General features: G+C 40.5%; 1 protein-coding gene across 1 annotated transcript; it reads left to right on the forward strand.

The window, feature by feature from the left end:
• The first annotated feature begins 3610 nt into the window (after positions 1-3610).
• Positions 3611-6166, forward strand: LOC139300991 (dynein axonemal light chain 4). The gene is made up of 3 exons (XM_070924219.1): positions 3611-3684; positions 4790-4873; positions 5111-6166. Exons 1-3 carry the CDS (start codon positions 3613-3615, stop codon positions 5273-5275), a joined length of 321 nt encoding a protein of 106 aa, XP_070780320.1. The 5' UTR covers positions 3611-3612; the 3' UTR covers positions 5276-6166.
• The last annotated feature ends 6252 nt before the right edge of the window (positions 6167-12418 follow it).

The following is a 12418-nucleotide window of genomic DNA, read 5'->3' on the forward strand; positions in this document are numbered from 1 at the left end:
ACATGCTCCATATCTATATATCTATGTTCTGTAATTGCACTGTTGATCGGTCCATCTTGAATTGTTTCTCCCTCAAAAGTCTTTATCCAAAGCAATTTTCCTTGATTGTCTTCATCATGTGCAGCAGCGTTTTCTGTTTTTGTTCATGACTCACGTCTCATCTCGTCTCATCTCGGTGGTGGTACAAAGACCTCAAGGTCTTTGTACCACCACCACCTCTCATCGCCAGTCGGCATCTTTTCACTACACCATCTGTCAAACACAGCTCCATCTCCTATTTTCCATCCCTCTGCTTTGTTTTGACATTGTTATTTCAGCGTACCTTCAAGCCTTCTGGCACTTTTCTTTGTGAGTACCTCACCTGGGTATTTAATGCTCCATCTCATTCTCTCTCTCAGTGTATTTTAAGATGTTTCACACTTGATCTAAGACGAGGGCACACACCCAAATGCACAAGTTGTTATTGTCATTGTCATTTCTCTTATTCTAATAAAAAAAATCAAATACATTAAGACGCTGATATATAACAATCAAACAAATAACATCCTCTTGTTGAGAATAGAGAAATCTTTTTTTTTTGCTTTCTCAAAAATACATTATTCAAACTAAACATACAGTACATATGCCGTTATGAACATTCATTTTACTTTTTCATGTAATGTGCTCTGAATACAATTAATTGACCTTTTAGTCCAGTATCATTGCTTATTAAAAATTCCTAAACTAAAAAAAAAAAATGTTATTCCCTCAGATGAAACATGTACAGTATGTGTTTAATGATATTTCTCTTTCCTCTTTTGTCTCTTTATAGTCAATAATTTCTTTCATCTTTTCACCTTTTTCAAATTGTCTTTTTTTCCCTCTCTTTTTGCAGATCTAGCTGTATCTTTCATTTACATAAAAATACACATCCAATTATGAGAAAAATAGGAAAAACAAAACAGAGATTCAATCAAACATGGGACATAGACAGGATACATATGTGCACGCATTTATTTATCTGATAAGCATTAATTGAGTACATTTTTTGACCTTGGAAATAGTAGTTTGACAAAGCAATTCCAACTCCAAGTCCATGATGAAGATGACCACGATGAAGAAGTGAATGAAGACTGTGTGATGCAGCTGAAAGCTTTGGAAAAAGCTAGTAAGAAGATTGTTTTGTCAAACTACCATTTCCAAGGTCAAGAATGAAACTCTGAACTTTAGGGATGCCTGGTAGCCTAATGATTAAGGTGTGTACTACATGACTGCAACATCCATTGTTCAATTCTGTCTGGGGACCTTTGTTGAATGTCTAACTGCCCATCTGTCTTCATATGTATCCTGTCTCCCTCTACACTGTTGACTGTCAAATGAAGACAAAAATGTTAAATATGAAATAATCTGAAATAAGAAAGAAGTGTCATGCTTTACTTTAGGACAAGACATCTTAAAAATACTATGGATTAAATTGTAACAGCTGCTGAGCTCTATTTCAACAGACACGTCGCTATGACAACTGAGCGAACTCCTTCTGCCGGTGAAGACATAAGAAAAAAGTAAGTTTGAGTCAGGATTGTCCTGTGAAGCGGTATTTATTTGGCTCTAGAACCAATGTTATAATCAACCTGGGTCAATTGGGCTGATCAAAGACCCTGCTGAAACATTTCATAAAGTAATCCGTTACTGTGTTATCAGTTGATGGCTCACTGCTTCTCTGAGCCAACACACTCCTGGAGAGGAGGCAGTAGGGGAGACGTGAGAGGTGGGGGTTTAAAGTTATTGTCAACAAGTTGCATCCTTCTTCTGGTTGCATACAGACAACTAGAGATAAGGGCGGAAGAGAGAGAGAGAGAGAGAAGAAGAAGAGAAATATAATCATGTGATCTGTTTGTCTGCCTTTCCAGAGATTAACAATCCACTCTAATCCAGAGGAGAGTCATTGTTTCAGAAACGGCAGGGTTACTCCATCCTAAATGCACAACCCAGGTTAACAGACACAACTGTCACACAGAGACTAATCAGTTTCAAAGCTTTGTGGGTTTTTTGTGAGTGTGTGTGTGTGTGTCGAGCAGACTGACAATTCTGGGTCAAAACTCTCCACTTGGGGATTCCACCCAGATGTTTCCAGCAGTATGTGGGTCAGATTCAGTAAGAGGGCTGATTAGCGTAGGATAGAAAAAAGGTTTTACTCACACACAGCCTGATAGACAGTGGTGTGATTTCAGAACAGACAGTCAGACAGACATATAGACAGTGATGGAAAGTAAGTAACTAAGTACATTTACTCAAGAACTGCACATAGGTACAATTATGAGGTATTTTCACTTCACTTCACTTCAATTTTATTCTACGTTTTACTTCTACTCTGCTACATTTCTGGGACAAATATAGTGCTTTTTACCTTACAGACTAAGATTTTAAACACAAAACATCATCTATAGACTATACTGCATTGTAATAGAATAAAATAGTGTATAAAGCTGTTAAAATTCACCGCAGTCATCTGGCCACAACAGATAAGCTAAAGAGGAGCTACTTCCCTCAGTCCATCCAGATCCTGAACAAGGACACTGCCAGGGCTCCTGATGGACTACACCTCTGATGTTGTGGACAATTACCTCCACCCCTCCCCTGCATCCCTTTGATATTTGGACCTTATTTAATATTCCATATGTAATATTTTTTGCATCTATTATCCTATCCTTCATTGTATATATTTTCTTATTGTATTTTGAATATTTGATATTTTATCATGTCAAACACATGTCAAACTTGAAATGATCTCAACCTCCATTAAACATGATTTAATGATGTAATACTATAACATTGACAGAGACAGTGCTGCAAAATGAGTGAGAGTACATTATTTCCAATACTTCTATAGTAGTAGTGTCTGTGTAGATAGTTAATGGCTCTGGATAGATAGATTGACTTTTTCAGTTGACTGATAGACTCTGAACCAATAGGGACGAAGCTGTACTGTAGTGGGCGGGGTTTTCCCTGTACGGACATCAGTTGTTTAAAATGTCTCCTTAACAACCGAACTGGAGTCAAACAGAAGAAGTTTTCGCTGGACAAACGCCTCGTAAGTCTCTCACATCCATGTAGTCGACTATAAGTCATTCTGCATTCATTAACTACCGGCAACACACTGTAACTTGTAATATCACGACGGTGGATTTAAAGAAGTCGATTTTGAGGTATAAAACATCAACCGGTAGCATCAGCTGTTTGCTATCCAACAAGCTAAGCTAATTAGCTAGCTCGTAAAACCTGGTTCGCTACTTACCGTTGCTAACCTGAGGGAGCCTGGTCACGTTTACAAACCAACCGTTATGTGCGATAGCTGTCTGTATCGTCTAAGGGAGAAAACGCATATTCTGATGTGAACTACGATGAAATACTTGTTGTAGCTAGCTAGCAGAAGCTAAGTGGTTTTAGCTAGTGGTCCTCGTCCCCAGCTGGGTCATGTTACAGAGTGTTGTTAGCTACAGATGTGAGCTTGCTCTGTAATACAGGACTGTCCGAGCTCCTCATGAAATGCTTGTCTGTCACGCAGTTAGTAGACCCTCTAACTTGGTGGGTTCATGGGTTAAATGTATAAAATGTCCTTTTGCAGGAGTCGGAATGGCTGGGACTGGCGAGGGAAAGAAGGAAGAGGCCGACTACAAGAGACTGCACAGCTTCCCTCTCATCAGGGTAGGAGAGAAGCGGGACAGTGCCTCTGGATACAGGATAAGAACATCCTAACTGCGGCTGGGAGCAGCCCCTTCTGCAATGACAACATCAGAATCACATTTTGATTGTAACCTTTTGCTGTGCACATTTTTAGGCTGCTGGGGTTTAGTAGGTACAGTTGTGTATTATCATGTTGCAAATGAACTGTGTGTGCATTGGGACTGAGTCTGTGCATAAATCCTAAGTACCTTAAATGTGCCTGCAGAAGTCTGTGGCAGTTTTATGTAACTTAGGCGTTTTGGAGATGTATGAAATCTTCCCAATGCTGCATTTGCTGACTCAGTCACCAAAACACATACACGTTCACAAGCAGACGCAATTGTGACTGATCTGCAGCCTCAATCCATGAGAGTATGTACACTGTATAGACTCATAGTTTACAGCTTTCTATTTAAGCCATGGGTTATTGATTATAGACAGGCACACGTAAGATTCTTTGAAGACATTTTCACACATTATATGATTCAAGAGGAGTAAGGAGTTTATTTTACCTTAAGACTTTCCTGTTGTGTCCATGAAACAAGAGGACACCCACTGATTCACAAGACTGAATTTCACAAAACAAAGTCTGGTATTTAACTGTGCACGCTATACTGACAACAGTGATCAACCGTTAACCCATTGTTGACAATCACACACCACTTTTGTTTGACTTTGTCATCAGTGTTGGGTTACGCTCAGACAGGAATAGTTCATACGACGTGTTGTCTGCCACGTCGGGAATCAAAAGTGTTTATAGTTGTTCCAAGTGGATCAATATCGGATCAGTCAGATCGTCAGTTTCAGAAAGTTACAGAAAGCTATCTGACAAGCAGTTCTGTAGAAGCATACTGGCAGCTTAGCAGTTAACATGAAAGACCGATGTGACTGTCCTGACTGAGTCTTAACGGCGACAGACACACCTATGCTGTCTTGACATGCGTCATCACGCGGTGACACACGTCAACTTGTCAGGACACCACTGTCCTATGTCCCAGCGTCAAGGTGCGACTCATATACTTGTATGTAATGGAACTGACAGATTCAGACAGGAGAACATAGGCCCTTACCATTTGTTTGTCTTCAGCACACAGACATGCCAGAAGAAATGAGGGTTGAGACCATGGAGCTCTGTGTTACAGCCTGTGAAAAGTTTGCCACCAACAACGAGGTAAGTGTATATTGGGCTGTATTTGATGTTTATTTGGTAGCCTGGTCTCAAATTCATATGTTCCTGATATGCTGTGTCTGCAGTTAATGGCTTTTGCAAGGGACAGTGACAATACAGGGACAAGGGACAATACCTTGACAGTGGTATTGTGTCAGGAAACACTATTAGCCTTTATTCCCTTTACCAAGATCATAGTCTTTGTTGGTTGATCTTTTTCGTCCTCGCTGTCTTCCCCAGAGTGCAGCGAAGATGATCAAAGAGTCTATGGACAAGAAATTCGGCAGCTCGTGGCACGTGGTGATCGGCGAAGGCTTCGGCTTTGAGGTCACACACGAAGTGAAGAACCTGCTCTACATGTTCTTCGGAGGGAGCCTGGCCGTGTGTGTGTGGAAGTGCTCGTAGCACCCCCTCGCCGTCCCTCCTCCCCTCTGACGTGGTCACTGGGCTGGGAACGAACACCAGCTACCAGCCAGACGCTGGTTACTCTTTTGTTGCGGCAGGTTAGTTTGCCCACACTACCAGCCACTGTGGCAGAAAATAAGTCATCATTTGGAGATCTTGTCCAGTTTAAGAATGCCGTTGGCAGGGAAAAAAGTTGAAAGGGAATTTTGAGTGTGGCAGTCACTTTGGCTGGTAGGCATAAAAATAGCTTCCTGCCTCGTCTGTCACTTTCCTTTTTCTCTCCATCCGTCTCTGAAGCCGTATCCATGGTCCTAAACATTCGTGAGCGTGCATGTGCAAGAACGCAAGTTCAACTTTTACAAACAATACAGCCAGCCAGGGTCTCCAAAGTCCTTTATCCTCATTCGTCTTCAGGGAGCGCGTGTGTGTGTGAGTGAGTTTATATGTTTGTGTGTGCTGGACACACACAGTTTTTTGAAATAACATTTCATTGACACCTTCCTCAGCAGTTTGTGTAAACTGTCCACGCCATCTGTAACTTTTCACACGTGTCTTTCTCTCTCTTTCTCTTCGACCGCACTAGTCTTTAATGAAATTTTTAATATTTTTTATGTGTACATATTTTGATGCGACTTGAAAAACTTCTTTTTAAAGACCAGTGTCATCTTCTTACAACTAAAGGCTCAGAATCTCCTGAGCCAAACAACACTAAACCCAATCCACCTTTTCTCTCTTTAAAGGTGTTTGTAATAATCCCGAATAATATCCCCTCGCCGGGTGATATTAGCAATGTGATTGTTTTCATGTTGATGCCAGTTTTAATGATCCAGTGCAATGGAGCATTTTGTGTGAATTGACCTGATTGTACAATAAACTCTGAAATGTGGTAAAATAGGAGCTTAAACTGCAGTCTGTGTTTTTCATAATGCACATTTTAGGTCAAATCTATATTAAGCAAATACATTTTTTGTTACCCCAGCAGGGAAAAAACAATTGCTACCGAGGTAGAGGGGATTTCTGGTAAGATGAGAACAAATTGGAATGAGTAGAAGAGGTATGATTTAACCTTTTTGAAAAACAGTTATGCAGTCATTAGTGACTGCACCAGCATTGCTAAGAGTCAAATTACACATTTGTCTCAGGTATCAATAGATTCAATGCCTGATTTTGAAGAGTAACATTTTAGAAAAGAATAAAAGTGTATGCATCACACAGAGGAATAACATGCCAGCAGCTGCTTTCACAAGGCTTTTCTATAAATAAAAAAATACACAGAGGAGGAGACTAACAAAGGTGCCTCCAAAAATACCTGACAAGGGTTTATGTTCACAAGGAAAAAGTAAAAAAGGTAAATGATTGAGTGTTCGGGACTTGTCAGAGTGGATGATGAAGATCGGATGAGGCAGGTTTTCCCTGAGAAACTGGAGAAAGTTGTGTTCAAGAGATGCTTCTTGACAATTTAAATGTTACTCTCCTCTAAAGGCAATTGACTTATTTTGGGGGAAAGTTTCTCAAACGACCAGATTTGCTTAAATGTCTTTTAAAAAGTTCTGCTACGTGGTTCCAACGAGGGATACTCCAGTTCATGCAATCCATTTTAGATGCAGCAATACTGCAAAAAATCTCAGTGTCTCAGTGAAACGTGATCTTGGCGCACCTGTCGACCGACCTGCGTGGAGAGAAGAGCGCAAATGATGAGAAAAATATCAAAAATAACCTCTGGCACGCTGTCGACGCTTACATGAAACTTTTGTCAGGCATTTCATGATAGTAAAAAGTCAGCAAATTAATGATTAGGATCATGTAGAGAGACAAAGGACCTAAGAGTTTCAAGGATATTTGCTAATCCATAATAGTACATATTACTCATCATTAACAATACAGCAATTCAAGGGACTATTGAGCACGTTGTGTAAACGTGTTAGTCTACTACATGTGAGACTTTCAGATGGACCTAACAAACGTATGTATTTATCCCGAACCTGTCCTCAAATTAACCCCAATTCTAATCATAATGCCGTTTCAAACTCAAACGAATCTTATTTCCAAAAATAAACGATGGTCATGATGTTATAACACAAAACATTTGAGGCATCACTGTAACACCAGCTTTGATTTCTTGACGCTGGCTTCCCATCAAATTCAGAATCCAGTTCAAGATTCTTGTGATCACGTTGAGAGCCTTGCATGGTCAGACACCTGCCTACATTAAAGCGCTTCTGCAGACCTGTAATTCCAGCAGGAATCTGAGGTTCAAAGGAGGCTGTGCTTTTGAGGTTGTAGCTCCTAAACTTTGCAACTCTCTCCAGTTGGACTTAAGATCTGTGGACATGTTTAAAGAGCAGCTCAAGACACGTTTCTTTAGACTTGCTTTTATGTTTTTAGCCTGATGTCTGCATTTCATGTCTGTTGCTGTCTTCTATTTGCTTTTTTGTCTTTTATCGTGGAGCACTTTGTGACGCCTTCTCTTGAAAGGTGCTATACAAATAACCTTTATCTAATGTTTAGAATATTAATGTGTGGCCTTATATGAGCAAATCTTGTGCTCTGACACACATGAACCATTGACCACAGCTGATATGCAACAAATAAATAGAAAAGGTGCCTTCACTTTTAGAGCACGTGCAGAAACAGTATGTTAAGAGTGTATTCTTGACCACAGCTGACCGTAAGCACAGTTCTTAAGATTGGTACTGCAGATTTTATGAGCTGAAAGAACTTGTGTGATGTAATGAAGTGTCTCTTTGGCTCCACGACAGTGCAGAAGGCGTTTTGACCCAGCAGTGGAGGGAGGGAGAGAGGGAGGGAGGCCGCCATTATTGACAGATTAGCAGAATGTGGCAACTTCCTACCTCAGCATTTGTGTACCCAAACACCATGACCCTGGATCAGGTCGGCCTGCACTCTGGCCTCACAAACAAGACGACTCTCGCCAAACCTCTTTCTCGCTATTTCCCTTCTGTTCACACTCTTGTCACCGACACCTCTAATTGGTCACAAAACTCGAGCCTGATGGTTAAGCCACAAATTGAGCTATCCAAATGCTTTCTGCGTACTTATATTCTGCTTATTAGTTAAACTGTATCTGCGAATCTGTACCCGTAGATGTTTTATAAATATATACATATATATATTATAATACAGGCAGCGTCTCCCTTTGCTCTCTGTGATGTCTCTGCACAGTATTCGTCTAGTTCTGAGTCCTGAAACTGTCTGAAAAGTGAGTTTGGTCTTTAAAGCTGTGGGTTTCAGTGCGTGTTCTTGTAAATTTGCTCAACATACAATTTCAGGGCAAAGACATTCCCAAATCTGAAGAATGCAAACAACCACAATGATTTTCATTTCTGGTCCGCAAAAAATGTTTATGGTTCGGTGACTTTGTCAGTGAGAATGAATCAGACGTTTAAGATTTAGTAATTTAGAGAATAGTTGTGGGAGTGACAACCCGCAATTGTTTAATTAGCTTTTATCTTTATTCCAGTGCATCCTGTTTCAGTATGTGTGACTTTCATTAATGACTCATTTGAAAGTTTCCTCTGAAGTTCTTTGAAAGTCTGTTGCGTTATCCAGTTTTGCGGTGTCACTACCCGTTAATAGCTATACGTTGGCATAGTCTGCAACACTGACAGGTGCTATCGCCGTCCTTGTGATGTTGCCAGAGAGTTCTTAAAAGGAGTTTTGGCAAGAAAGTCCCTCTCAACAACACAAACCCATTTACAGCATTTCTGATGGCGAGAAAAAGTCCAAGTTTGAGAACCACTGACTCACAAATCCTTCGGCATTTCTCCATCTTGTGAACATCGACCCTTTATGATTGAAATGGATTTGACAGGGATACATCTGGATTTGTGGGGATTTCCACCAGTATAATACACTGATAACTTTCACCCGGATTCACCGGGATCCTGCACATTCTGCAATCATCGTAACAACCCTCTTATTAATCCGGTGTGTTTTGTGTCAGTAAACGTGGTTCCACCCTGTGTTGCATCTCATTCATTATTCACCTCAGACACTCTTTATATATCTCCTCCCTCTCTCTGTGTCTCCTCGACGTTGTTAAATATTCATACAAAGAGCCACGGAGTCACACAAAAGGCTCTGCTAGTTTGCTCAGTCTCAGCACTGAAACGCTCTCCCCAGTGCACATAACAAGGCTCGTTATCCTGCAAGAGGCTCACATTATCTTTCAGTGAAGTTAGAGACACATTACCACCAGAGGGATGTTAGAAGTCATGCACACAGCTCCCTAATACCACACAGGCAATCTGCATGTTACTGGTTTTTATATCTGGTGTTAAGAACTGAGCTGTGGTGTTTGATCAAATGGCCAGGACACACACACTTGTCAAGTCATAAAACTTGAATTTGATCACATGACCAGGTCATTTATAGCAGGTAGGTGATTGCTTTAGGTAAGACTGTTAGCAGGCTGAACATTTTGTTCATCAGCAAATGTTGCCCTTTACAATCATTTACACAAGTTTTGATAAAGAATTGGAAGTTAAGGCAATATGTTTTCATGTGACCTGCTACATCCACTCACCTTTTGGCTTAGTTTTGCGCTCGATCAACTCCTGAGGGAAATATCTGGCTCATTAGCTGCTAAATGCTGCACTATGTTCACCAGCTACTCGCTGACTTTTTCTGTCTGCCTTTTGGTGCTGAGCAGGTAGCGCACAGTGCGTTTTTCAGAGTTTTTTTGCTGGAAACAGCAGCTGGAGACGGGGTTGATGAGAGCGGTGAGAGTGGACCAGTGTTGTTGCAGGCCGTAAAACCAATGCTAAACTTGGAAATGAGGGGAAATGCATAGTTGTGTGGTAATTCACGAGCTACACCTTTCACATCACGCATAGTGGTTTGATCCAATGTGTATAACAAAATATTGATTACTGCAGCTGGAGGTTCTTCTTCTCTTTTTCTAGTTCCATTTATTGCAAATTAATCACAGTTGCTGCTGCTGTCGAGGTTTTAGCTACGATTGGGGATACAGAAGTCACGTCCTCTGTATTCTTTTCTGGCAATTTGGGGACCTAAAGTGCAGTTCACAATTTATGATTTAAAGTTGGATTAAAGTTAGTACATGACTCTTTGCATAACAAATAAATACAATAATTTAATAATATTCCTCGCCAAACATAATTCCTGGCAGAGTGGAGGAAACTATTCAACTTTTTACCATCATGCAGGGAAACTCCGCGACATATTACTGTTTTTAAATGAATAAAAATACAAAACCTAGGATGGAACAGTGGAATAATGAAAAAAGGCCTCTCCAGAAATTACCTGCAGTAGTGGTGGTGGCTGCTAGGGCAGCGTTTGTCAAAGCTTTCACACATCGTGTCACAGCAACAAGCGGTGGAGAAATAGAGTTTTATTAATGTGGAAATAACATTGATTAGTACTTTAACTGTTGATGTTGAACTTCAAACACAGTTTTGTGCCATCACACTGTGTCGAAACATCTCTGTGTTGGAAAAGCTCAGTGCCGTATCTTAGCAACCTCCTTACCACCTGCAGTGATGGGTTGAAGGTTGGAGCCTTCCTGAGTGTGTGTGTGTGTGTGTAAAAGACACAGGAAGTAAGAGAGAAGACATCCGTAGGGGGTTGAAAATATAGTGGCAACTCACAGAATTCAATAGCTGGTACTGAAAAAAAGAGACTTCCTGAAAAAAGAGACTTTGTGATAGAGAGAAAGTGGGTTTTTGAGAGTTTAGAGAGTGAAAATTCACAGATTTCAACAGTCACTCAAGGATGCAGAGAGTTAGAGAGGAGTAGAGCGAGAGAAGAGTGTGCCGGGCAGCCAGTAGTTAGAGATGGAGGGTGACAGAGTACAGCAAAAGAGAGCGAGAGGGATACATTTTTCATCTGAACGTCGCCAGTGGGCTTTTTTTATTGAGAAATGAGAAACAATCCAATATTAATGAGTGTGTGCGTCTTTCTGCAAGCGTGTGCGTGAGGCAGCTCTTATTTTGACCAGCTGTGGCTGTGTGTTTCATTAGCTCATTTCCAGACGGAAATAAAAGGGGACCACAAGTTTTGGGAGAAATGGAGGATGGTGGTGAAATGAAGCGAGAGTAAAGAGGCAGAGGGGGATAAAAGACGAGTGGTGCGGATGTGGATGTGTGAATCAAGCCTGAAACAGCTTGTTTATAATACATCAGCGAGGGACAGAGACAGAGACAGTGCATTAGACACAAAGTAAGAAAGAAAGAAAAAGGCCCAGAGGGCTGGTAGGTGAGCCGAAGTAAGAAAAACAAATCAAAACATTGGAGGGAAAGACATGTAGATGACAGTTGTGATGCTGTTTGCATCCCGTCTTCTGATAGATTTCTCTTATCGCCTTGCCGAAAGCTGAATATATCATATATATATGAGAACTTTTTTTCTTTGCCTGTAATATTTGTCAACTAAAGCAAGGAAATGACAAAAATAGAAATGACATCTTGAAAGTGGCTCAGAGGGTCACAAAATCTGATGTGCACTTTAATTCTAGATGGTGCTGACAACCTTTAAAATCAAATAACAAGGAACAAGGATGCAACCGCAATTAAATCAGCAGCAGGGCCATAGAGTTCAAGAACACACTACCTTTAATTTTTGATTTTAATGAATGCAAACAGCTAAATTAATTATAGAGAGAAAATCAAGTATTTTCTGCACCATGAAAAGATAATTGGGTGGATTTTCTGCTTTCTTTCTTTATTTAAAGCGTCCTTGAATTTCATGACTGACCGATGATTTATTACCTCTATTATTAGTATCACAGTTTCCTGGTTCACAGTCATAGTTCACAGTCAATGGTAGCTATGGCCGTGGGGGAAAACATGAACAAATAAGTGGAAAAGTATAATGAATCCAGATGATTCCGTTCAGGGCACCAGGGATCACTAAATGATTTGAGTGTGAAAATGATGTGAATCATACAACAAGTCCGACAAATTTAACAACAAAATACTTGTTGTTGATCAGCCAAAACTATACCTTGTGTTTAGTGCTAATTAGCAAATGTTAGCATGCTAATACTGACGTTAGTATCTACGTAGAATTAAAGCTGCTGCAACAGGAGTACAGTCTCACAGAGCCTCTAATGTGACTGTAGACTCTTTATTTGTTTCACCCATCTGCATATCAGCCCAGCTG

The sequence above is a fragment of the Enoplosus armatus genome, chromosome 2, assembly GCF_043641665.1.
Source record: "Enoplosus armatus isolate fEnoArm2 chromosome 2, fEnoArm2.hap1, whole genome shotgun sequence".
NCBI classification, from domain to species: domain Eukaryota; kingdom Metazoa; phylum Chordata; class Actinopteri; order Centrarchiformes; family Enoplosidae; genus Enoplosus; species Enoplosus armatus.